The following is a 25,187-nucleotide window of genomic DNA, read 5'->3' as shown; positions in this document are numbered from 1 at the left end:
GCTCCAGAGGAGACTTTGGAATTACAGTGGCCTGCCTGAAGTCACTGAATGTCTGTGGCTGACACTGTACAGCTCACATGTGTTTCTCATTTTGTAATTACAGGTTTGCCCTTGCTTCTCATTTCTTCTGGGGACTTTGGTCCATTGTACAGGCCAAGATTTCATCCATTGAATTTGGGTACATGGTATGTTGGTGACAGTTCTCTTCTACTTTCAAGAAAAGAGTACTATGATATATGTCAATGCTTAGCAGCAACTGACCATTCTTTATAGAGGGTTACCAGTTCACCAAGGTCAATGAGTGGTAATCTGGTTGCACCAGGACAGCTCTCACTGATCCTGTGGTTGCTTGTGGAAGTCCCCTCATTTTCAGGCCCCTCAGAGAAATGCTAGGTAGGTCTGCAGTCTGGGTGAGGCATGGAGAGATACGGATCCAGAAGGTCCAGTCTCTGAGCTTAGCCCTTTCTGATGTAAGGTGGTGCCTCCCAATGGTACACAGGGTACTTTACCACTGTTGACACCCTCTACCCCAGCCTGTAGTACCCAGTTTGGAGTTGGGGGCTAGTATTTATTGACTTCTGTGTTTTACAAGCACATTTGTAACCAAACTAGGCTGTCGTTTTATCCCTGTGTTAAAACCTGTCCTTGACATAAACATGATTTTTTTTTTTTTGGTACGGGGGATCGAACTCAGGGCCTTCCAGTTGCAAGGCAGGCGCAGTGCCACTGAGCTGAATCCCTGGCCCCATAAACACCATTTTTAACCTTAAATAAACTCATGTTGGGGGAAATGGGGACCCAGGTAAGGATAGGGGCATAACACAAAGGTCTATCATCCAGCCGCGTGTGGTGACACATGCCTGTGGTGGCATGTGCTTCTTGTCCCAGGTACTCAGGAGGCTGAGGTGGGAGGATCACTTGAGTCCAGGAGTTCTGGGCTGCAGTGTGCTATGCCAATCGGATGTCCATACTAAGTTTGGCATCAATATGGTGACCTCCCAGGAGCAGGGGACCAACCAGCTTGCCTAAGGAGGCATGAACTGGTCCAGGCTGGAAATGGAACAGGTCAAAGTTCTGTCGTCTAGTGAGTTCCTTTTCTTTAAGACATAGTGAGAAATTACTAGTTCATTTTATCCATCTCAGTCCTGTACTAAGATGATTTTAGTTCTAGGCAGGTTTGTTAATGCAAAGACACATTAGGCAAAGAAGAGGAAATTTGCGTGGTACTGGGGATTGGACCAGTATATTCCTCGCCCTGTCTGTCTCTCTGTCTGTCTGTCTATTTATATTTTGAGTAAGAGTCCTGCTGAGTCACAAAGTTGCCCAGACTGTGCTTGAACCTGAGATTTTCCAGCCTTTGCTTCCTAGAGTGCTGGGACACAGGCATGTGCCACCATGCCCAGCCTGGAAATTTAGATTTTTAAAGCAGATTTGAAGTCATAGTCAAATAATACTGTAAGACAAAGCAGACTTCAGAATAAGGGATATTATCAGAGATAAGTATATTTTATAATAAGGCATTGATTCATCAAGGACATAAAAGCCTAAGTGTGTATGTAACTATCTCGCTGCAAAGGGCATGGAACAAAATCCAGTGATACTGAAAGAAGAGATGGGCAAATGCACAATTAAAATAGGGGATCTCACCACTCCTCTAATGAACAGAGCAAAGAAACGCCACCCAGTGACAGTGACAGACAACTGGAACAACACTCGGTCAGCTGGACTTGAACATTTATCAAATTCCCAACAACTGCAAATAAAGTATAGCAGAATTGGTGGAGGTTTGGCTAAAACAGTGTTTAGAAATTTACAGCTTCATGGGCTGGGGATTTAGCTCAGTGGTTTCGCCGCCTGCTGCGCAAGTGCAAGGACCTGAGTTCGATCCCCGGTACCAAAAAAAAAAAAAAAGAAACAGCTTCATAAAGTGGATGTTTATATTAGATTCACTCCCAGTACCACCAAAAAAAGAGTAAAGTTCTCAGACTTTCTCACATGACTAAGTTTCTGTCCTAAGGATCTAGTAAAAACAAATTAAGCTAAGCCCTAAATAAATAGAATGATCAAAACAAAAAGGGTAAGAGCAGAAATTGCAATAGAAAATGGAACAAAATCTAGAGAAAATTGATGAAACTAAAAGTTGGTCCTTTGAAAATAGCAGTAAAATTTATAAATTTCAAGCTGTACTGAACAAACAAAAAGAGAAGACACACTTTAGCAATATTGAATGTCAAAGAGAAGACCTCACTGTAGGCCCTATGGAGGATAGAGCATTAGGAACAACTTAATACATTTGGCAGCACACAAAGTGCACATTTCTTGGAAAGATGGAGATGACCAAAACTGACATAGAAATAGCATATATTAGTTAAGTAAACTGAATTCATAATAAAAAATCCTTCCTATAGAATAGACTCAGGTTCGATGGTTTCTTTGGTGACTATCATTAAAACATTTAAGAAGAAATACTAGTCATGCACAAACTTTAAGAGAGTAAAGGAGGATGGAACATTTCCCCTCATTTGATGAGGCCAGTATTGATACCAAGTGTAGACAAGGACATTTCAAGAAAATTTCACACCAGTGTGCTTGATGAATATTACATATAAATATATATACAAATTATATTATAAATATAAAATATATAAATATAAATAAAATATATTATACAAAAGGATAATGCATCATGATAAGTGGCATTTATCCCTGGAAGGCATGGTTAGTTGAAAAATCTGATTATTATTATTAACAGAGTGAAGATGAAGAATTACATGATCATCTCATTGAATTCAGGAATAAGCATGTGACAGAATTCAACACCTAATCATGATAAAGCATCTCTGCAAAACTAGGAAAGGAGGGGAACTTAACCAGATAGAGGGTATAGATAAGGAACTCTCCAGTAACATCAGAATTGTTGGTGAAGGGCTGCACACTCCTCCCTAACCCCACACCAGCAGGCCCTGACACTTGCTGTCTCCCTTCTCCTCTGTGCTGTGCTGAAGCTCCCAGCCAGCACATGGGGCACACGCAGAAGTAGAGGCAGACATGCTGAGGCAGAGGGGAAATGACTTTATTCTATGGATGACATAATCGTGTACATTTAGAAATATTGAGTCCAACAGAACTAGATATTTAATGAATTTGTTTACCAAGGTCACAGGACATAAGGCCTATATACAAAATCAGTTATGCCAACAATGTGTGAAAAAATGGTCAGTATCTCTTGCCATTAAAGAAATGCAAATTAAAACAATCCTACATCTTCCGTCATCTGTAGAGTGCTTATAATACTTTGTCATTACAATTGTAACACAATGCAAATAGTTGTTATACTCTAGAAGGTGACAAAGAAAACAGCCTACATGTCTGTATAGAGATAACTTTTTTTCCTAAATATTTTCAATCCATGGGTACAGAACCTGCAGAACCGCAGTCCCCACTGTCCCTCTCCTGGGTCAGGATCCCATGGAGCTGAACATGCATTTCCACACCAAGGCTCGTCCTCAAATGTTTATAGTAGCATTATTTTTAATAGTCCCAAGCTGGATCCAGCCTAAATGCCAGTCAGTGGGTGTACTCTTACATAAATAGGGTGTTGGATCCATATCCTGGGAAACTGCTGAGCAGTGGAAAGGAAGTCGCCCAACAATGCACATGCAGCATGGATGACTCTTAAACCTGCTGCACGGAAGGAGCCTGAGTACAGAGGTGCACGCTGTGTGCACGTGTGGTAGTCTAGAGAAGTCCGTCTAGCGACAGACAGGTTGGCAGCTGCCTGCGATAGGCGTAGGGGTGGAGGGCGTCTAGGGGATGCTAGGGACTTTCCTTGTCATGGCAAGTGCACCTGTGGAAACCTCACAGTGTACCTTTAAAATGGGTTGTGTTTGTGGGACAGAAACTATGCCTCCAAGTTAATTTCTCAAAAAATGATAGTGTAATTTAGTCAGATTCCTAATGACTATTTGGGGCAAGTTCTTACCGACTGTTACGCGGAATGCACAATAGCCTGTGCCCTGTGCCATGGTGGGGCTGCCAGTGATCTGGAGGCACTCTGTGGCTCACCTTTTGCTCTGTATTTGCTCTGGCCATGGACCTTTTGCTTTAAAAGAGGAACCATTGACAAGTGGGCATCAGTGCTGTGGGATTTTGGGTGAGCAAGCCCAGTAACAGTCCAGGTGCCAGATACAGAGACAGGAGTCCTTCCTGAGTTGGCTGCTTGGCCGGTAACTTTAAAATAAAGCTGCGAGGGACATTGCCAGGAGCTTGGATAAACCATGTCTTGAGAACAGCCCTATAGTAGTCTACCCTGTGCTCAGGGAGTCCTTGTACACGCAGTGCTGGGCTGGGTGTGTGGGCAGGGCCCAGGCCGCAAGAACCCTTGGTAAGCCCTTCTCTTTGCTGTCTCCCAGGAATACGCCCAAGCCAGGTTTGATGCCTATTTCGAGCAGAAGAGGAAGCTGGGGGTGTGACTGAGGAGGACTCCACCCTCTCCACCACTGGACTCCCTGGAGGCAGCCAGGCGGGGCCTCTGCTGCAACCACTACACCTGTGTGGGGAGGTCTTGGTGTCTCGCGCTGCACACAGATGTGTATGATATTGAGGACTGTATTAAAGTGGAGTAACATTTATTTCCTATCTTGTTTACAATCTCACTATGACTCTGAAATGAGATTGGGAGGCAGAAATATAGTACAGTAGTGCAATATCAGAACCTTTTTAATCTAGAGGAGGTGGTTTCTCTCTGGAGCCTAAGACATTCAGTCAGACATGGCCAGCAGCAGGAGTGACCAGTGTTACTGCGGATACTTTGGTTAATGTTGGTTTTTAAAAAATTCTTTCATTAACATGCCAGTGGACATTGTGACCAGGTTCTTTGTGGGCTATGTGTTGTAGACACTGCTTACTCCCAAGTGACACAAGACATACTGTGAAGTGGCTCTGTGGGCTGAGCTCCAGCTATGGCGTCTGCAGCGGCACCCAGCCCATGTCTCCAGGAGCCTCCAGGCTGAATGGCTGTTGGAGAAGCAGGTTGCCCATGTGCTGTCAGGAGCACTGTCCATGGATGGATGGATGGATGGACAGACGTGCCCTGTACCTGTCATACACATTTGGTACATAGATGACCTTCACCGTAACTGGATATACCTGACTCAGTGTGTGCTTCATCACTCGAGCTTTGGGCAGTGGGGGCCTCACTGGCTTCCTTCCCTCCATGTTCCCAGGGTGGAGCAGGCCGTAGGGCAGCTCCTTCACCCTTTCTCACTTCCCTTTATCTGGCCTGGAGTTTGGGATCCTGGGCCAGGCGTGGCTTCCCCAGGAGCCCTCAGATGCCTCCTCCTGCCCTTGGCCTTGGCTTTGCTAGTGGCCAGCATTCCCAGCCTCAGCCTCACTCCCTTCCCAATGTCCCTGATGTCCATCTGTGGGAGTCGGCAGCCCTTATGTGGGGTTTGGGGCCCCAACAGACTATAGCTGTGAAATCTATATATATTAAATGTTCAATGGGATAAGTTCTTAGCTTTTTTTTTTTTACTCTGAAGCCTTTGAATTTTTTTGGTTTTTTGCATATATTTCTGCTACTACTACAGAGATTGTACTATACAAATAAAAAAATTAAGCCTCAACCTCAAGCTGTCATTCTTTAAGGTGTCCTAACCCTTCAGGGGGGGCTCCCATTACCTCCTGTGCCCATGGGAGGCCTCTGCCCAGGTGCATGTGGGCTGCTCAGCATCTGGATCTCATCGTCTTCCTCCTTGTGACACTTTAGTCTCCGGGCCACCACACTGGTTTCCCTCTGTCCTCAGGGTCTGCATTGGGCTCCTTCTCTGAGTCTTGAGGAGATCTTGCCGAGCACACTCGTCGGGATACTCTGCCACCCTCCAGACTTAACCTGACTATGGCGCTGTTTCCTCAGACCAAAGCACCCCGGAGGGATGTGGAGGAAATTGGAAACCATGACTGGCTGTCCCGAGGGGAAACTGAATGGTGAGCAGGGGCAGGAGGGAGACTTTGGTATTCACCTGTTTTTACACAGGTGACACTTAAGTTCTGACACAGCACAGTAACTGATGCCACTGCCCTTTGTGCAGTCTCTGCAGCTTCACATCCAGTAGAATGAAGACCCCTGCAGTCACTGACCTTGGCAGCCCCACCCATCCTTTGCCTGCTAACTCTGCTTCAGCCACTCCTGACACCTTGCTGGCTCACACACCATTTCTTGGCTGAGATGCGTTTGGGCCAGATCCCCAAATGACAGGGTATTTCAGTTGTCCTTGTCAACTCAAAAGTTTCCCCATACTGGGGCATGGTGGTAGAAACCTGTAATTCCAGCACCCTGAGAGGCTGAGGCAGGAGGATCACAAGTTTAGGAGAATTTAGCGATGAAGCCAGACCCTGTCTCAAAAAGGGCTGGGGATATAGCTCAGTGTGAAGGCCTTAGGTTCAGTCCTTATATAGCAAGGAAAAGAAAAGCATGGGAAAAAGTTGTTCCAGGGCTGGGGATTTAGCTCAGTGGTTCTGCTGCCTGCCTTGCAAGTATAAAGTTTGAGTTCGATCCCCAATACCAAAAAAAATTGTTCCACACATTTCTGAGCCCTTCCAATTAAGTTGGTGCCATTCCTTTGCTCTCCCTGTTGACCCCCACCCACCCTGGCCCATCACTCATGTTCTTCAGGCGGCTTAGCTTTTCCTGAAGTTCTGATTGGCTTGCTAAGTTGTCCCGTGGATAAGCAGAGATTGCATCTAGCCTGGTCTGTCACCAGCCACCACAGTCCAAACTGCAGATGATCCCTCAAAGGCACTGGCCCCAGTGGCTGGTTGTGTGCCATTTCCATGGCAACTGGACTCAACTGACATCTTCTGGGATCTCCCACGCAGCTCTGAGCATCTGTCTCCCCAAGGTCAGTCTAGGTCCATCCACAGCCTCCTGAGGCTTGTGCTTAGCTTCCTTGTTCCTAGCCAGGCAATGTTACTCATGTCTCTGACCTGAGTCTACCAGGCACAGAAACTGTTCAGAGCCCTGAATAGTCCCACCTGGCTTCCAGGGGTCCTCAGCAAGGCAGTCCAGGACCCAAGGGACAACCCCCTCCCAACAGCTGGCCAGAGCCACCACCAGAGGCCAGGCCACCTTGACTTGCTGTGCTCAGGGCAGCTCTGGCCTCAGAGTAGCCTTTGTTCCTGGGGCCTCTGGCTGGAAGAACCATTTTGCAGATTGTTGGCTGGAAAAGTCAAGGCCACCGAGAAGCATTGGCTCTTCTTCCCAGTCCATGGTGGCACTCAGGCCAGAGGGAAGAGGATAGCTTCCAGGCCAGCCACCACCCCAGGTGAGAGGCCATGGCCTCAGTATGGGAAGGCAGAGCCTGGAGTCACTTCAGCCCCTGCTCTGACCTCCAGGGCCCTGGGCAAGTCCTTGGCTGCTCTGGACAGTTCCTGCCATTCCCTGGAGATCTGGCTGCAGGTGGGTGACTCCTTGTTCCCACATACACCACCAGGTCAGGCTGGGTATTCCAGGCTGCTCCTCTTTGATGCTGGGTACATGACAATCACCACCCTCCCCCACAGTAGGCTAGATGTCCTTCTAGCCAGTTTGCATACCTCCAAGGGTGGAAAGCTCACTCCCCTGACAGGCTGGAGGGCTGTAGCTCACATGAAGCTAGAATATGCTGGAAACAGCCCTCATGTTGTGTGCCCTTTTCACCCCAAGAGCCTGGGGCATTGTGGAGGTGCTTCTGGGTCCTCACCCTGACTTGAGGCCCAGATCCTAGACTAGGGCTCCCCATCCCCTTCCCACTTTAGCCGGAAAGGGGTCAAAGTAGTACCTAAGGGAGCCCAGAACCCAGGGCCCTGCCCTTCTGACTTCAGCCCAGCCCTTGGTGTCCTAGAAAGGACCAGAATGCCATTACAAGTCTGCCTGCTCTTTATTCTTTTCCTGTCTTAGGGAGGTAAGGACACGTTGGGGCTGCTATTCATCCTCGGCAGCGAAGGTGAAGGGGCTCAGCTTGTAGCCAGTGCCCGAGTAGAACTTGTTCTGGAACTCCACCCTGGGGGCAAGAAGGGGAGGCTGGTGAGGGGCGCCCACCCAGCCCTTCCTCCCAGGCCAGTGGGGGATGCTCACCAGTGCAGCCGCAGTGCATGGAGGAAGGCTGAGAGCCCTTCCATCACCAGCAGGATGGCAACAGTCAACACGGCAAATGCAGCAAAGACAGGGACCATCATGACAGCCTGCACGCCCAGTTTTAGGCCTGCACTCAGGCCCATGCGCATCACCATGGCCCACAGGACCTCTGACAGCTCTGCGGTAAGAGGGCCAATGAGTCATGGGTAAGGAGGTGCCTGCCAGCCCCCTGACCCCAGGGCTGATACCCTCCCTGATTGTGGGGCCAGCAAGGCACCTTCTCAGATGACCTGATTTCACAGAGCAGACACTGAGGCCTAGAGAGACACCAGGCCCCCCAGCCAGCCACTGTGTAAATGAGCTGGAGCCAGAACCCAGGCCACCCCACTGGCCATATCAATCTGCTGGTCACTCACGGGCATGGGCCAGGCTCAGGGCCCAGAGGCGCAGGTAGGAGGCCGTGTTGGAGATGCAGCCAAGGCAGAATTCGATGGTGTGGATGGCCTGGTGCATGAAGACCTCAGAGGGGACAAGCTGCCAGGTGGGCAGGCAGGTGGCAGTGAGGAACAGAGGAGCCAGCTGGGCTAGTGGCCACCACAACCCTCAAGAAGGTGTCACACCCACCTCAGCTTCCTTTTTGTCCCCAGAGCACCCTGCCTTCTCCTCGTCAGGACCCCAGCCACTCTCAGAGGCATCAGTAATGTCTATAAGTTTGGCCTTGTCCTTGTCCTGGGGCCGAGGGTGGGATGGACAGTGTGAGTAATCCCCAGCCCCAGGAGGGGTCACGCTGCCCACCCAGCAGCCGGCTCACAGCTGCTCGAGCCTGACGGAAGTGAGGGTCAGGGATATACGGATGGCAGCCTGCCTCCCACATAGCCCTCTTGCCTTTACCTGTCCACCTGCAGGCCTTCTCTGCAGACGGTGGCTGCGCTGCTGGCGCAGCAGGTACAAAGGTGTGCCCAGCAGCAAGACAGGCACCGCGGCCAAGGCCAGGACCACCAGTGCATACTGTACCACTTCCTGTGGGTGAGAGGGCACATCAGGCCACAGTGCACACAGCAGGCACTTGGGCCAGAGAGCTGTAGGCCCTTCCCCCAGATGCCTGTCATTCCACAAGGACTCCTGAGCTGCCTCAGGCCACCAGGAACTACTGCATCACCCTGTCTACAGGGCCTCAGCCCCATGGTCCCATTTCCTAGATGAGGATCCTGCACCTCTGGGTGGCCCAGTGACACGGGGTCCCCATTAGGCGGTACACACCACCACCGGGCCAGCCCACCTGCCCATGGTAGAGCAGCCGGTTGGTGGGGCTACGGGAGAAGAGGAACATGTTGATGAAGTGGATGAGGATACTGGGGGCCAAGGCAGAGCCACCAGCCGAGATGCACAGCCACTTGTAGACGACCAGGAAGACGAGGTAGCCGAAGAGGCCCAGCAGGAAGATGAGCTCGGGCAACGTCTCCAGCAGCAGCCGGTGGCCCTGGCCAAAGTGCCTAGGGGGAGCAAGTGGGTCACAGGGCTACCCAGGCCCTGCCTGGCCTCACACTCCCACGGGCAGCTCTGTCCTCACACGTGGTTGAAGATTCCCAGGACCACCCCGAAGGCCATGTGGGTGACACCCAGGATGACAGACATCTTCATCTTGAAGGAATTGAGGAAGCTCAGGTGGTTGGTGGCCAGGCTCCAGATCTGGGGTGACAGGAGAGGGTGCCATGCTCAGGGGGTAGGGGGAGTCCTGCAGCCCAAGTCCCTCATCACCCCCAGCACCCTCTGCCACCTCCGCTGAGGGGCAACCAAGGGAGTGATGGCTGAGAGTTCAGAGCAGTCAGGCAGCCTGGGCTCAAGCCCCAGTTCTCCCCAGCTAGGTGACCTTGCCATGTGGCTTGGGCCTCAGTTTCCCCACCTGGACAATCAGATGATGGGCACTCATGAGGTCGTTACGTGGACCAAATATAAAATCACTCCACAGAAGGCTCAGCAGAGGCTGAGCTGCTACCAGTGCAGGCCTTTCTGTCCTCTCAGGTGACAGGGACAGGCACAGCAGGATGGGCTGTGTCCTGTGTATAATGCAGAGCCCGACATAGAGTGGGTGCTGGGGACAGCTGCTGAAGGAGGCATGAACAGATGGGGTGCAGGAGTCCCCACCTTGGCCCTCCCACCTGCCTACACCCTGTGAGCACTGGAGTGGCAGCACTCACCGGGTCGATGCCAAAGGGGTAGGGTCCCAGGAAGACGCCAGAGATATTAGGGTCCAAGGTGAGCAGTGGGTGCTGGGCCAGGTACGCATCACTGTGACAACAGTGGGTGGTGGTCAGGAAGCACAGGACCCGGGGTCACAGGGTGGGCCGGGGGCCATGGGCCTCACCTCCAGCCAGACTGGTTGGCCATGGTGGCCACGCTCCACCCCGAGGGGAAGATGGTAGTGGCTCGGCTGAAGCACTCGTTGTAGATGAAGCCGGTGTACACAGAGAACAGGCCCATGAGCAGGAGCAGATAGCGGCCCCCAAAGAAGGTCTGCCAGATCTGGAGGGGCAGCATGGTGAGGGGCTGCCTAGCCCTGCCACCCCATCCCTGCCAGGCACCCCTGGCAGCCCGCACCTCATTCTGTGCAGCCTTCATGGCCGGTTGGTTCTCTGCAAGCACCATGGCCAGGGCGAAGAGGAACATAAGCAGCCCGTGGCCCACGTCGCCAAACATTACCGCGAAGAGGAAGGGGAAGGTGATGATGGTGTAGGGTGCTGTGGGCAGAGGGGTACGTGGTCAGCCAGAGCCCCACAGGGGAACCAGTATCTGCTTTCTTGTCCAAGGTGCCACCAAGGACCCCAACCCAAGCTTCTGGACCCCAGGAACCACCAAGAGGGCATTTGGGAGGCACCACTAGCTGGCATTCCAGAGCTCTGCAGCCTTGGGTTTGCTACTCAACCTCTCTGAGCCTGTTTTCCCATCTGAAAATACAGTCAACAACAATGCTGCTTCACAGGGTTATTATAACTGAGTGTCCATGGGCAGGACCTGGCAGACCAGTGGCTCTCCATGTAAAGTTAGCAGTTGAAACTTTGTTTTTGTACTCAGAATTGAACCTAGGGCCTTCACACTGAGCTACATTCCCAGCCCTTTTTTTTTGATACCAGGGATTGAATTCAGGACCTTGCGCTTGCCAGGCAGGCGGGGCACCACTGGAGCTAAGTCTCCAGCTCCCAGCCCTTTTTTTAAATTTATTTTTTTAATCTTTGAAACAGGGTCTTGCTAAGTCACTAAATTGCCCAGGCTGGGCTCAAACTCCTCCTGCCTCAGCCTCTCAAGAGTGCTGGGCTTAGGGGATGGGGATTTAGCTCAGTGGTACCAGGCCTGCCTTGCAAGCACAAGGTCCTGAGTTCAATCCCTGGTACCAAAAAAAAAAAAAGACTGCTGGGCTTACAGGCATGTGCCACCACACCCAGCTTGTTTATCTTTGAAATGGGGTCTTGCTGTTTGCCCAGGTTGGTCTCAAACTCCTGCAAGCTATCCTCCAGCCTCAGCCTCTTGAGTAGCTGGGACTATAGATGAGTACCATGTCTGGCCACCAACATTAATTTTGAAAAGCATGAAGCAGAACCACAGAAAAGACAAAGCTCTGAGGTGTTCTTGGTGGGTAACAGCCAATTCCGGAAGGCCGAGCTGGTCACTTAATCTCTGAGGTCTGTTTCCCAGAAGTAAAATGGAACAATTCCTCTTGGGGGTTAGCAGGATTCCAATACACATGCCCTACATAGGCTGACTTGTGCCCCTCAAAAGATAGATTTGCATCCTGACTCCCAGTCCCTCAGAATTCGACCTTACTTTGAGATAGTATCCTCATAGCGGTGGTGGGTTAAGAAGAGGCCATTAGGATGGGCTCTACCTCAATACATCTGGTGTCCCTACAGACGAGGGGAAGTTTGGACATAGTCACAGACATATGAAGGGAGAATACGGCCACCTACAAGCCCAGGAGAAAGGCCAAGACCAAGTCTCTCTGACAGCCCTCAGCAGGAACAGCCCCAGCCAACAACGTAACCTTGGATTTCTGGCCTCCAGAACCGCCAGGCTGTATCTAGGATCAGCCACCAGCTGTGGTGCTCCAGGCTACAGCTCTGAGAGCCTGCAACAGACTGTCCACTGTGGGGATCTGGGCAGTGACACTGCCCTGACTAGACTGGCGTCTGTCAATGAGGAAGAACTTTGGACGTATGAAACTAGGGGGCCCCATCAGACTCAGTCCTCATATCCTACCCACTACCTCGGGAACCTGGGCACCCTGACTTGCCCACTGAGTGGGATCAAGGCCCCTTTCCAGAGAGGCCCTCTATAGCCAAGGCTATGCTATAAGCCAGGTCCCCCATGCACACAGCGGAACCCTTGGGTCTCTCCATTCATCTAGTGGCATCAGCCACACTGCAGACAGCTGCTGTAGGAGAGGAGTGGCCAGAGGGAAAGGCAATCACACTCAGGCTGACTTTGAACTCTCGATCCTCTTGCCTCAGCCTCCCAAGTGGCTGGGATTATAGGTACGTTGCCACGGCACTGGGCGAGGGGCACCCACACTCAGCTTCTCCTCACCCTGCATGGTTCTCCCCTCAGCCCCTCCCTGACTGGTTTCTCCTGAGGGCACCTCCCTTAACAGACCGCTCACCAGAACATCCATGTTAGAGAGAACCTAAAATAGAATGAGCTCAAACTTAAACATGGTGTCTTTCATGACCCCAACCTTCCCAACATGTCTTTGGGTCTGACAGGTGAGGAAACTGAGGCTCAGAGCAACTAAGAAACTCATCAAAGGAAGTGAGCTGGACTCAGATCTGAGCCATTCTCACTGGCCAAGCCCCGCACACGGCACAAGCCCCAGCTGGTTCCCCTGTGACTCTAGCAAGGGACATTTGCTGAGGACAAACACAAAGCCCGTGAGAAATGGTGAGGGGAGTGTGTTTCTCAAAGGCATGGGTTGGCCCAGAGTGGAGACCACTCCACTCCATCCCAGGCTGAGGTTCCCAGGGTGGGCACAGGGGCGAGGATGAATCTCTCACCAGGGTTGACCTCCTGGTAGCGGCCCACACCATAGGCATCCACAATCCCCTGGAAGCTGACAGTGAAGCGGTTGGTACGGATGAGAGTCGGGGGCATGTCCTGGCATGGGATGCGGTGAGCCACGGCACTCACTCCTGCCTCGCTCTGAGGGCCGGGCAGAGAGACAGAGATGGAGGCTGAGGGCCTTCGGGAGCCCTGGGACCCAGCCAAGCCCAGGTGAGATACAGAACAATGCAAGACTCACTCTGTGACCACCGGGTAGGAATAGGAGGAAGTCGGGCAGCCCCTTGCTCCCTGAGAAACAGGGTAAACAGCCCCACCCTCCCCAGGTCAGGGGACTCAAGGAGGCCAAAGGCATCACCTAGACTAGAAACTCCTTGAGAAACAGAAGGTTGTACTCATCAGGTGGCTCGAGCTGTACCTGAGGCCTGCACCCAGCAGTATGCACTACAGCACCCCTAGGGCAGGGTCTCTGTACCACACTCAGAGTCTAGAGGTGAAGGAGGTTCCTGACTATAATTGCAGGGGCTTTGGGAAGGCAGAGGAGGGTGGACTGAAGGGCCAGGGCCACCTGGGCAGACTCCCTGGAGGAGGCAGCTGGGAGGAAGGGAGCACCTGCCCCAACCAGGGCAAAGGCAAGATGCTGGGGACATGAGGTGTGATGCAGCCAGAAGAAGGCACCTGATAGGAGGGAGGGTGAGAGGGGGCAAGGCCTGAGCATGCTCACCGAGCTGTCCCGCAGCACCTGCTGCACAGTGGGCAGGTCGAGTGCAGCACACCAGGCCTCGGCGATGAGGCACTTGTGTGTGGAGCTCACGCTGCACTGGTTGAGGGCCAGATACACAGCCTTCATCTTGCGGATCTGCACCTGTCCTGCTGGCAACAGCTGCTGCACCCGGCCCAGTACCTGGCTCAGGAACCGTTCAGTCTCCCCCAGGACCTGCAGGCCAGTACAAGTAGTCAGGAAGGCCCAGGCAGGCAGGGGACGGGGGTGGTGGGTGGGTGGGTGCCCACCTCCTGCAGCTCCTGGCTCTGCTGCTGAAGCTGCTGCAGGACCCCCCGCCGGGCCTCCTCCTGCTCCAGGTATGGGAAGACGTGGCAATGGAAGCTGGCAGGGACGAGGGTGCATGTGAGGGTCAGTCTGAGGGGCTCCCCAGGAGGAGCTGGACAGGACAGGCTTGGCACCAGTGACATGCAGGGGCCTGGGGCACATGGGGCCAACAAGTGCCCTGAGCCAGGCAGGCCTGCTGTCCTGAGTGGTGACTCACCATGCTGTGATCTTGTGGATCTTCTGTCCAATCTGCTCACCCCAGTAGGAGATGAGGAAGGTCATCCACCTCGTAGGCTCACCCTGCCAGAGAGAGCCAGGCTCAGTTTACCCTGGGGCCCTGGCTCTGCCCAGGACGCCCCCACTCAGCCTGGCCCCCACTGACTCACAGTCATGGGGTCCTCCAGCTGCTGTTCCATCTCCTGGAAGCTGGCAATGAGGAAGCCGCGACAGGCCCTCCAGAGAAGGCGCTCCAGGGCAGCGGCCTTGTGGGGCTCCACGGCACCTGCCACAAAGCTGCAGACCAGGGCTGGAGGGGAACTCAGACCCTCACTGCATGCCTCACTCAGCCACTCAACTGGGTCACCCCCATCAGGGACAGGCCCAGAGAAGGACAACCCCTAGGGGCAAGGGCTCAGGGAAGTTCTGGGCCTCAGGAAGCAGACAGAAGGTGAGCTGGGGGTGAGGGAATAACTCGGGGGGAAGGAGCAGCCCCATCCACTGGGTGGGGCGGGGGCTGGGGCGCAAGAGCAAGAGGTCCTCACTCACTTGACCCTCAGGTCCTGGTGTGGCCCCGCAGGGGACAGCAGCAGGGGGCTTCTCTCCGAGGAGGGGCCATCAATGTGGGCAGCTGCCTGCTAGGAGCCGAAAGACAGACACCATGAGGGCCACTCGGGAGTGGCGGGGGCTGGCATACCCTCCCCTCAGGTGCACCCATACCGGGGGGCCGTGGCTCTGGCCCAGCACAGCCTCATGGAGCTGTAGCTGATGTAGCTGGGCCCGCAGCTCCTGCTGATTGCCCCGAACATCGCGCAGCTCCTTTGCCAAGCGATCTGTCTCCTCCTGGATGTGCAGCAGGTCACGAGGTGGGGGCGCAGGCAGCCTTCCCTCGGGCTGAGGCAGCACCAGGCCAGCTCGCCTCACTTCCTCCTGCAGGAAGGCTGGGTGCACAGAGTGGGGTCAGAGAGCTGTGAGGGCCACTCCAGCTAATGTCCACTGTTAGCCAAGGGCTGGCTCACATCTGGAGGATCCCAAATGCTGCCCCAAACTCCATCACCCCACCTGCTAGTAAACTCATGGAGCCAGAGAGCCCCGGGAAAATCCCAGGCTAAATCTCTATCCCAGAAGTCCCCTTCCTTTAGGCTCAAGTCCAGGCTACTCTGATCCCCATCCCTCAGCCACTGCCAGGCCAGGCCCTGAGCCCCTCTGAGGTCTCCCAGCAGGCCAGTCCTGGCATCCCCAAGCCTGGGGTGAGGGCTGAACTGCCTGGCCAGTTAGTGCTATAAGTCTCACAAGACTCACAAGCCACAGAGCAAATCCTGCCCTGTCTTCCTAGCCTAGCTGTCTGGGAGCTGCAGGCTCCTTCCTCCTAGGAGAGGTGGCCAGGGCTGGGTCCTTCCTGCCTGGACCCAAGAAGGAGCTGCTTCTTAGGGGACACAACTCTAGACCATGGCCTCTACCCACCCCAGTCTGTCACAGAGCAGAAAGCTGTCCCTGCCTCTGTTCTGCTTAGAAGCCCTTATGGCTCCCAGTGTCCACAGGATGAAGTTCTCGGCCCTGCCTGCACCTTCCTTCTCTGCCTTCCACCTGGGTCACACGGGCTTTGCCTGTCAGAGCCAGCTTGGATGATGCCTCTTCTCGAAGCCTGCCAGGGATGTGGGTCTGGGGTCAACTCACTGAAGGTCTTCTCCAGCTCCTCACAGCGCCGGACATCCACCACAAAGCGTCTCTGGAAGGCGCTCACAGATGCATTGAGCTGTGGTTGCCACATGGAGGAGTTAGCATCCCAAGGAGGTTCCTACCCTGCGGCCCAGGGCTGGGTCTCCTTGGGCTTTAGCTGCCTCCTCCAAAAAGGTGCTCAGTACTCTGTGGGCCTCCATTGCCATATACCCGGAGAGAGTAAGAACAGAAGCTGAGAAGGCCTCCTAAGAACAGATCACTTCCTACAAGGCTGCCAGGACACATGTGAAGTCAGCGGCTATCATGGGGGAGGTGGGTCCCCACCAAGGCCTGGATTATTGTCACCCCTCAGCATCGATGCCAAAGACAAAGCCCTCCCAGTTGTCCCAACCTGACTCACATCTCTGAACTCCACGAGGCCCAGCTCACCCAGCTGGCTCACACAGGTATAGGCGGCTGCTGTAGGCAGGAAGAGCTGCACCAGGGCCACCTCCTCACCACGGAACATGGAGCCCATCGTCCTGTGGGGCCGAGTTGGGGGTGTCAGGGGCAAGCCACAGACAGGTCCCAAGCCAACAGATAAAACCCATACCTCTGCTCGCACAGTCCCAAAAGGTGCTGCTACCAACCCTACTAGACAGATGGGGAAACTGAGGTCCAGGATGGGGGTGATGGGATGCTGAGAGCCATGGGAAGTAAGCAGTGTGACTGGGCGTGGAGCTGGCCTAGCATGGACCTGCAACCCAGCCTCAAGGTACCTCTCTCAGCTACTCCCCCACCCTGACCCCTGTCTCCAGAGATGCTGGCTGTGCTCACATCTCTACTGCTGCTGTCCCTCCTCTGTTCTGGCCTCACCCTAGACCTCAGGCAAAGGGCTGCCTCCAATCTTGCCATCTCCAGTCTTGCCTCTTCTGCAGGAGCCAGCAGGCAGTGAAAACTGACACCTGGCTAGGCTGGGGCTTGCCCTCCCAGCACCTAGAGCCTCCTACCTCCCTGTGAGAAAGAGAATGGGGTGGGGGGGCAGCTGCTCTAGGCCCCCGTGGGCCACTGGGCTGCAAGCTGCTGCTTGTGACCCTGGTGCCCATTGCAGCGGGGGCCGGGACAACTTCCCAGGTGTTGAAACCAATGAAAGTGAAACTGTGAATCAGGCGGGAAGAGACTTGCTCAAATGCAGGCAGGGGGAGGGCCAGGGTGGCCTCCACCCGGTGCCCCCGCTTAGAAGCCAGGATGCCCTTCGGGTCCCCTTGCCTGCTCAGTGGTCACTGCTCTTGAGTCCCAGGACCCCTCATGAGACTCAGTTTTCTGAACTCCCAAATCAAGGCAGAGGGGACAGAGCAGGGAGCCTCACCCGCAGTGAGCTGGTCTGCTGTCTGGGCCAGCCCTGCTAGTCACTTCCTCCCCTGGGCCCGGTTTACTTAACTCTGAATAGGAAACCACAGCCTCATCCCCAGCTTGGGAAAGGAGAGAATTCAGGGCAGCCCAAGACTGCAACAAAAAAATAGAGGCCCTGCACAGGGAATCAGGAGGTAAAAAGGAATTGGTTTCCATAGCCCAAGGCTCTAGCCACTAGGCAGAGGGCCAGGTATCAGGGCTCAGGGACCTGCCGAGGTTGGCACTGGCTGTGTGACATGACACAAGTCCCTTGCCCTTACTGAGCCGCCACTTCCTCTTTGAGTGAATCCCCAGTAATCCGCTCAGTCAAAATACCTCACACTGGCCTCCGGAAGCGATGCAGGAACCGGTCCTATACGTGGGCCAACTGAGGCTGGGAGAGGGTCAGTTTAAGGTGGCCTGGCCAGCAGGGGGCCCAGCAGGGGGCTAAGCAAGGCACAAGACAAGTAAGAGCCAGGTGCAGGGCTGCAAGCGGGACAGTCCCAGCACGGAAGGGTGCCCTGTGGCCTTGCCTCTGGCAGCCAGTCCAACCCTGCTCCCCCTGGTCTCTGCCCAACCACTGGTCCCCAGCCAGGCTACGGACCACATGGAGGTGCCTCCACCATTCAGCCCACAGCTTCAGAGTTCGGACTCCAGCACTCCTCCCTCACCCTGCGCCCCTTCCTCCACACCCACCGGGCCTCTCCTCTGCTCCACACTGGTGGGCTCTGGAGCCACCCACCTCCTTCCTAGCCCTGCTACTTCCTATTTGGGCCTCAATTTCCTTATCTGTAGAATGGGCCCCTCCCTACAAGCAAGATGCAGCAGGGCAAGCTGTGAACGCAGGCCTGGAAGAGCTGGACTCAGATGTTGTGGTGAGTTAAGACCCCACCCTCCCCTCCTTCCTGGTCTCCTCTGCCACCCTAGTACGGCGAACACCGGTGCGGTGACCGCCTGAGCTGCTTCCACTGTCCCAGCTGGGTGAAGCGCCAGGATTCCCTTCCCGGAGCAGGGGAAGTGGGTGGGCAGGCAGAGAATGGGACTTCGCGGACCGCGCTGGAACACTCACTTCTGTGGGCCACTCCGCTCCGCTCTCAGCGGGATCAGACACTACACTCTAGCCTCGGGCCGAGCCGCTCACTCCCAGTGGGGTGGGTGGGGCCAGCGCCGGAAACGCCCCCGCCCAAGCCCCGCCCAGAATCCTGGGAGCCTTTGAGAGCTGGGCCTACCTTGTCGGTCGCTTGTTCCCCAGGCCGGGTTTGCTTAACTTCGAATAGGAAATCGGCGACGGGGTCAGGAGACAGGAGACAGGGAAGGCGCCCATCGCTGCCTGGCTGCAGCCTAAGGAATAGGACCCCTTCTCCTGCCTGGAGGGCTCGCTTGCCCTGTGGCTGGGGACCCCAACACATTTGGGCTGCTGGCCCTGGGGTCTCCGACACGGTCCTCCGCCCCTGGCCCCTGGGACTCCCTCCCACTTCACCTCGGGGCTCACACCTTCCTGCTCTGATCACCTAGGACAGGGCCTGAGATTCAGGCCCAGTGCTCTGTGTCCTTGTGCGGGGGTGCTTCTCTCTGGGCCTATTTCTTCAGGCAGCAGGACACTGAGGGCCAGGCCATGCTGTTTTCTGCTCAGTCCTATGAATCCAGCAGGCGCTGGGAAATTCTCCCTGGAGCAAAGTGGGTTAACTCTCCAGCCACCTGCACTAGGGGTGTCCTGGTGACCTTGCCCCTAATCAGCTTCACAAGGTTCATCGGGTATCAGTGCCTAGAAACTCAGACTCATGACTTCATGACTGTCTCCCTGCCCACACTTTGGATAGGCTGGACTGTACCCACTGGGGACCAGAAAGATGTAGGGCCCCTCAGCTCTGGGGATCCTTGAGCTGGGGACTCTGAGAGGGTGGGAGTGGGGGAGACAAATGGAGCTCCAGATTGAAGCCCAGAAACTCAGTCACAGCCAAGGCCAACATCCTCACAAAACTGAGGGGCTTGTGTTCAGAGCCCATCGGTCTGTTCTGACCAGAGGTAGGAGGGGCCCCAGGACAATTCTTCAGAGTGCAAGAGAAACTGGAGCCCTGCCATGGTCACTAAAGGAGGTCATAGGTGGTAGTGTAGGCCTATAAACTCAGCTCTCTCGAGCTTGAGGCAGGAGGATCTCCACCAGTTTGAGGCTAGCTAGGGGCACATAGTGAGTTCAAGGCCAGCCTGGACTACACAGTGAAACTCTTGTTTCAAAAAGACCAAAACCACCCCCAAAACCCCACACTGGTGTCACAGCTACAGTTGTGATGCAGAAATGCCTTGGGTATATCAGCAAGAACCAAGTTACTAGCCGGGTAGTCTGCCCATGTTTAGGGCAAGCATCCCATCTATCTGGGTACAGTAAGGCACTATGCCAGGGATCTAACAGTTATGTCTGGGAAAAGGTAGTGATGTTTAGGATTTTTAAGTCTGCCTCCTTGAAAAGAATTCCTGTCTGCAGCAGCCACTAAGACTAGCAGTGGGCGGGACACACAGACACTGGTGGGCTCTGTTCTTCCCTTCAGCTGCTCCTGTTACATCTCACCCTTGTGCACAGTTCCTCAGCCTTCGAGGGCCCTGGGGACAGGCTGGGTTTCTTTGCTACAGGCCTTTGCACACCTTGAATGTCTAATCTACAGTCCTGCCTGAGTGGAGACGGCACTTGGGGCATTTCCCACTTACTGATCTGCCAAACACCCTCCCGCTTCTTTCCCAGATGTATCTTGGAGTTTTGTAAATAGCATTTTTGGAAAGGGGAGGGGACCTGAAATATCCTAGACCTGAACTGGGCATTATGTGTGATACGACGAGAGGATGTCACTTTGCCACTCTTAAGGCTGTTTTCTCATGCTGAGAATGATAGGAAAGCCTCCCCTAGTGCCTGTCACTAGGCTCAAGGGGTGTTTGTGGCGATTACATCAGTGTGTACTGCTAGAGGGAACCACAGCACTCTGCTGGAACTGCAAATTGGGAAGTCCCAACACAGGGCCATAGCCTGATGTGGGGAATTTGGGAGGAAGATGTGGCTAGAGGCAAGGCCAGCTCAGGGGCAGGAGGCTTTGTGTCATTCCCTCGTGACTGTCACCCAAGGAGCCTTCCTCCTCAGGCAAAGGATGCCTTGGCCTTTCTGAGTTTCCTGATACACTTCAGCCTGGGGCCTTGGGAGGCTCCAACTCCTACTGGTCTTAGGCCTTTGGTCTGAGGAGAAGCAGGCCCAGGCCCCTCCCCTTAGGCACTGGAGACTGTGGGAGCAGCAGGCCTCAGGCGGCCTCCAGCATCAATGAACCTAAAGGATGATACCCAGGAAGATGTGTGGGTGTCAAGGTTGCTATGGGCTATGGGCAACAATGAGCAGGGCCTGATGGGCGCATAGAGTCACACAGGAGGGCTGGACCAGCAGAGGATCCCTGGGCAGCTGGAACCCACCAAGAGAACAGGCCCGATGGACCAGGCTCTGGTCCTGCTGGAAGAATCCACAGGCCCCTGGGAGGCTAGGGATGTCCACCCTAGGTCCCTGGATGCAAGACAGGACACGACAGTGAGGGTCAGAGCTTTTATTGGGCAGCAGGGGCTGCGGGCACCAAGCAGTGAGTGGGCACATCACCGGTAGAGGTAGTCGGCCTGGATGTTGGCAGCAATCTCAGCCTCCCACTTGTCCCCATTGTTCAGCAGCTTCTCCTTATTGTACAGCAGCTCCTCGTGTGTCTCGGTGGAGAACTCAAAGTTGGGGCCCTGCAGTTTGGGGCATAGGTGCAGCCTGGTCAGATTCCTCCCAGAAGCCCCCTGCCCTAACTGCTCCACCAGGCCCACTCACCTCAACAATGGCATCCACAGGGCAGGCCTCCTGGCAGAACCCACAGTAGATGCACTTGGTCATGTCAATGTCGTAACGGGTGGTCCGGCGGCTGCCATCGGCCCTGGGCTCAGCCTCAATGGTGATGGCCTGTGTGAGGGAGTGGCCACCAGTCACTGGCACACTGCCAGCCATGTCCTGGCCCTGGATCAACCCCTCAGTTCATCCCTACCCCTGGTATCTGCATGGACACTCCATCATCATCAAGACTGTCTGGGGACCACCCTCACATCTGCCTTCTCACACTGACACTTGTCCCAGCTGACACTCTTCTTGCTCCCATGTTAACTGTCCAATCTCTTGCCCTAGAACACTACTCCCACAAGGGGAAGGCTGATACCCGCTTTGTTCACTGGATAGCCACAGCCATGGGGAGGGGCCATCTCATCTGTAGTAAGTGCCCAGTGATTGTCTAGGGCCAACAAGACTCTAATTCAGGTCTAGTTAAACTCATCTGATGGATGAGAAAACTGAGGCTCAGAGGCTGAAGGGCTTCTTGAAGCCACACAGACAATGAGGCATGGAGCCCACACTTGAAAAGAGCCTTAACGTTCCAGGATCAGCCTTGTGGCTGCTAGGGAAAGAAGAGGTGGCCTGGTGCCTCCCACAGCTTGGAGGACCTTCAAGTACACTTAACTCTCACCCCACTTAGGTGTGTCATACTCACTGAGCACTGTGGGACCTTTGCCTGGCAGCCTCATCTTTTTGTGCCTATAGAAATGGAGACATGATCTCTACCTGCTGGCGTTGTTATAAAGATTAAATGTGATAATAAATGAGCTTGGCACAGGGCCTGGCCTGACCTTCACCACCTGGAAACCATGATTTTCACCACTGCTGCCGTCAAGGGGTCTCCTAGGTGCTCCCAAACACTGGCTGGAGGACAAATGTCAAGGCCACAGCCTGTGGCCTGGAGGACCTGGGAGAGGTCTAGGAGCTGCCCTGAACCATGGAAACAGAAAGGGGTTGCTGTGCAGACCATGCCTGCTAGGGCTCCTGGCATGCATGCCAGTTGTGGACAAGGGCCTCAGCTGCATCTGTTCCTGCATCAGAGGCCCTGACTCCAGGTAGTCTGTGCAAGATCCACCGACACAACCAATCACAGCCACACTACCAGCTATGTCCCGGCAGGGTTCCGATGACCAGCTACCAAAGATGGGGTGGGAGAGGGGGCAGGGGCTGGAGGGCTTCGGCTGTGAGTCCTCAGGGCCAGTCTAAGGATGGGCTCCTGAAACTACAGCCACATTCAGGGAAGAGGACACCTTGGGTGCCATCCCATGACTCCTGGACCCAAGTTTCCTACCCTCAGCCAATTCCCAGGGCAGGCCCCACATGTGCCACCTGGCCTGTTCAGGCAGATGCTGGCCTATGCTGACTTGCTGACTCACAATACTTGGGCAAAAAGATCTCACTGGTTCCACTCATGGGGTGAAGGGAGGGGGCTCAAAGCAGAAAAGGGAATTTTCTGGGGAAATACTTTAAACAGAGGGGTCAGGTTGTGGCCTAGCACTTCATGGGCTCCCTTGCCCAGGGGCGGGGCAATGTGATAGCCACAGGGTCCAGGGCTCACCTGGGCAGGGCACACAGCCTCACAAAGCTTGCAGGCGATGCAGCGCTCCTCCCCAGATGGGTAACGGCGCAGTGCGTGCTCCCCACGGAAGCGTGGGCTTAGTGGGCCCTTCTCAAACGGGTAGTTGATGGTGGCTGGCTCCCGGAACAGGTAGCTCAGGGTCATGCCCAGGCCTGTAGGCAGCAAGTCATGGTGAGTGGGCCACTCTCCTCCCCAGCACATCCGTACCTGACCCCTGCTCCAAACCTGCCCACCTCCACCAAGACCCACCTCGGATGAGCTCAGTCCACAACAGGGTCTGAGCTGCCCGGTCAGTCACTGACTTCACGTCCATTGTGGGTTCCCGCTTATTCACGTACTCTGCAGGGAGACCATGGAGGAAGTTAAGGAATCCAGCTCAGGAGATGAGGCCTGGCCCTCACATCTAGGTGCAACCACTGGGTTCATTCCCCTAGCACCAGCCAGAGCCCTGGGAGGTGGCCTCTAGACCTAAGCAGGAGGCCCTGCTTGCTTCTCTCTGGTCCCAGGCAGCTTTCTGAGCTGAGACCCTCAAACAAGGGTTGAGTCAAAGGATAAGGGGCTTGTCCTTTCCCTTCACCAAGGGTTCTGGTGAAATGGCACAGGCTCCCTCTCCATCATACTCAGAGGCATGCTGAGACCCACTTCCTCAAGGGAGAGGTCTGCCCCAAGAATCACATTCAATCTCCATCGTCCTCATTTTCAGAGTAGAAACAGGCTCAGAGAGGAGCCCCTGGCAAAGTCAGAACTGAGACCCAAGTCTCCTCCCTGAGCTCCAGTAAGACCATGCTCAGGAAAGCCCATACTGGAGACCACCTAGATACTCACTGTAGGTCGCTACCACGGCACTACTATGGAGGCTCCGGCCACTAGCAGCATGACCTGCAAGGAGAGACATGATGCTTCTGTAGGTGGGATCTCACACTAGGAGACTGGGCTCCCCCATCCCAGGATAGGCCCCCTTGGTCCTACCTGTGCGCACAGCCTGGGTCAGGGCCCGCAGCAGTGTGGGCATGCTCTGGCATTGCATCTGGGGCATAAGGAAGAAAGAGGGGTCAAGGACTGCCTACCCCAGGAATTCTGGTACTGTGGGTGCCCTGAGCTTCACCTGGGGCCTCTGTGTCATCTCTAGCACGACTCATACCCTGTTCCTGGGCCTTCCATTCCCAGGCATAGAACCTCCCAGCCCTCCAAACCATCCCAGCTCAGCAGGCATAAGATTCCAGGAGTTCCCGTGGACCCCAATTTCCTTCTCTCTCACTTCCTAAAAAGCCTGTTAAGCCCACTGCTTCTCCCCAGAGCTCCCGTCTCTCATCTCTCCCCTGCCCACCATATTCTCACCTTAAAAACACAACAAACCACTACCACTGGTGTCTACCGAGAGCTCATTAATGGCAGGCTCTGTGTGAGGGTGGACCACATGCACTGTTATCTTGTCTGGTTAAGAGACTGGCCAAAGTCACACAATAGGATTGGGCCCAGAACTGGAACCCATTCCAGCCCTGGTGGAACCATTAAAGATTTAAATAATTCTTCAGCGTCCAATTCCTTTCCCCACCGCAAGGCTCTCCTAGAACTGTCCCCAGCCTGCTGAGTGACCTTCAGCCGGTGAGGTCGCCTGGCCTCAGGCTTCACATTTGCAAGACGGGGGTGTGTGTCATGAGACTTGGGGGGTCGTACACTCCAAGGGCAAGAGGCTAGCCCAGGACCTGGCACCTCGCCAGAGCCCGAAAAGGCCCCTCCTGTGACCTCTGGTGGACCCTACTCTTGAACACTGACGAGGGCCCAGCACCCAAACCAACCACTGCCACCACCTTCTCCGACATTCCCCATGACCTCTGACCCCACAGACGCAAGAGTCCCGCCGTCGGCTGCGCTTGCGCCAAGAGGGGGAGCCCGCTACACGCTGAAGGACGGAGGCCGTGAGTCTTAAAACGGCCGATAAAGAGCCTGAGCAGAGCTTGCGGGACTAACAAGGGCACCACACTTGCCCTCAACGCCGTGCTGCCCAGGCATGACCTTCAGGACCGAGCCCTGAACACCCACCTTGAGGAGCTGCCGCCCCTTCCCTAGCCGAGAGGGCTGGACAGCCGAGAGGAGGAGCCTAAATCTGTGACACTACTATTGGGTTGGCTGGCTTCGCCTTTTCCGTGGCGATCCTTCATGCTGCGGCCTGATTGGCCGGTGGGCCCACCTGAAGAAGGCGGAATTCAGATATAAATATTTTCTCTGATTGGCTGAGAGAGAGTAA

General features: G+C 54.6%; 3 protein-coding genes across 10 annotated transcripts in view; 1 reads left to right on the top strand and 2 right to left on the bottom strand.

Annotated features, from left to right (window-relative positions):
- Chka (choline kinase alpha) overlaps nt 1-5,624 on the top strand; it is a 62,250-nt gene extending 56,626 nt beyond the window's left edge. For all 3 annotated transcript variants that reach the window (XM_004852196.3, XM_087205395.1, XM_087205396.1), the window contains 2 exons: nt 104-185; nt 4,413-5,624. In XM_004852196.3, the coding sequence (XP_004852253.1) occupies nt 104-185; nt 4,413-4,472 (142 nt within the window). In that variant the 3' untranslated portion in view covers nt 4,473-5,624. The remainder of the gene's footprint in view (nt 1-103; nt 186-4,412) is intronic.
- Nucleotides 5,625-7,897: 2,273 nt separating this feature from the next.
- Tcirg1 (T cell immune regulator 1, ATPase H+ transporting V0 subunit a3) lies at nt 7,898-18,632 on the bottom strand. 5 transcript variants are annotated; one of them, XM_004852199.4, is made up of 21 exons: nt 18,544-18,589; nt 16,959-17,096; nt 16,504-16,624; nt 16,101-16,179; nt 15,144-15,364; nt 14,973-15,061; nt 14,594-14,720; nt 14,425-14,507; nt 14,171-14,264; nt 13,884-14,096; nt 13,156-13,300; nt 10,712-10,851; nt 10,479-10,636; nt 10,312-10,402; nt 9,684-9,802; nt 9,393-9,606; nt 9,005-9,133; nt 8,738-8,842; nt 8,530-8,647; nt 8,114-8,291; nt 7,898-8,039 (listed from the first exon to the last, which is right to left on the bottom strand). In XM_004852199.4, the coding sequence occupies exons 3-21, from the start codon at nt 16,618-16,620 to the stop codon at nt 7,961-7,963; spliced, it is 2,499 nt and encodes an 832-aa protein (XP_004852256.1). In that variant the 5' UTR covers nt 16,621-16,624; nt 16,959-17,096; nt 18,544-18,589; the 3' UTR covers nt 7,898-7,960. The 5 variants fall into 5 exon arrangements, with proteins under 5 accessions (XP_004852256.1, XP_021120146.1, XP_087061517.1 ...); XM_021264487.1 differs by lacking the exon at nt 16,959-17,096 and having other exon boundaries at nt 18,544-18,632; XM_087205391.1 differs by lacking the exon at nt 16,959-17,096 and having other exon boundaries at nt 14,973-15,058; nt 18,544-18,632.
- A 2,402-nt stretch (nt 18,633-21,034) lies between these two features.
- Ndufs8 (NADH:ubiquinone oxidoreductase core subunit S8) lies at nt 21,035-25,162 on the bottom strand. 2 transcript variants are annotated; one of them, XM_004852204.4, is made up of 7 exons: nt 24,983-25,162; nt 23,909-23,966; nt 23,765-23,818; nt 23,189-23,278; nt 22,919-23,091; nt 21,310-21,438; nt 21,035-21,227 (listed from the first exon to the last, which is right to left on the bottom strand). In XM_004852204.4, the coding sequence occupies exons 2-7, from the start codon at nt 23,964-23,966 to the stop codon at nt 21,096-21,098; spliced, it is 636 nt and encodes a 211-aa protein (XP_004852261.2). In that variant the 5' UTR covers nt 24,983-25,162; the 3' UTR covers nt 21,035-21,095. The 2 variants fall into 2 exon arrangements, with proteins under 2 accessions (XP_004852261.2, XP_087061525.1); XM_087205399.1 differs by having other exon boundaries at nt 24,780-24,985.
- Between the last annotated feature and the right edge of the window lie 25 nt (nt 25,163-25,187).

The sequence above is a fragment of the Heterocephalus glaber genome, unplaced genomic scaffold (genome assembly GCF_053883595.1).
Source record: "Heterocephalus glaber isolate CG9 unplaced genomic scaffold, H.glaber_assembly_v1.0 deba00000594, whole genome shotgun sequence".
Taxonomy (NCBI): Eukaryota; Metazoa; Chordata; class Mammalia; order Rodentia; family Bathyergidae; genus Heterocephalus; species Heterocephalus glaber.
This window is presented reverse-complemented; position numbering and strand designations above follow the sequence as displayed.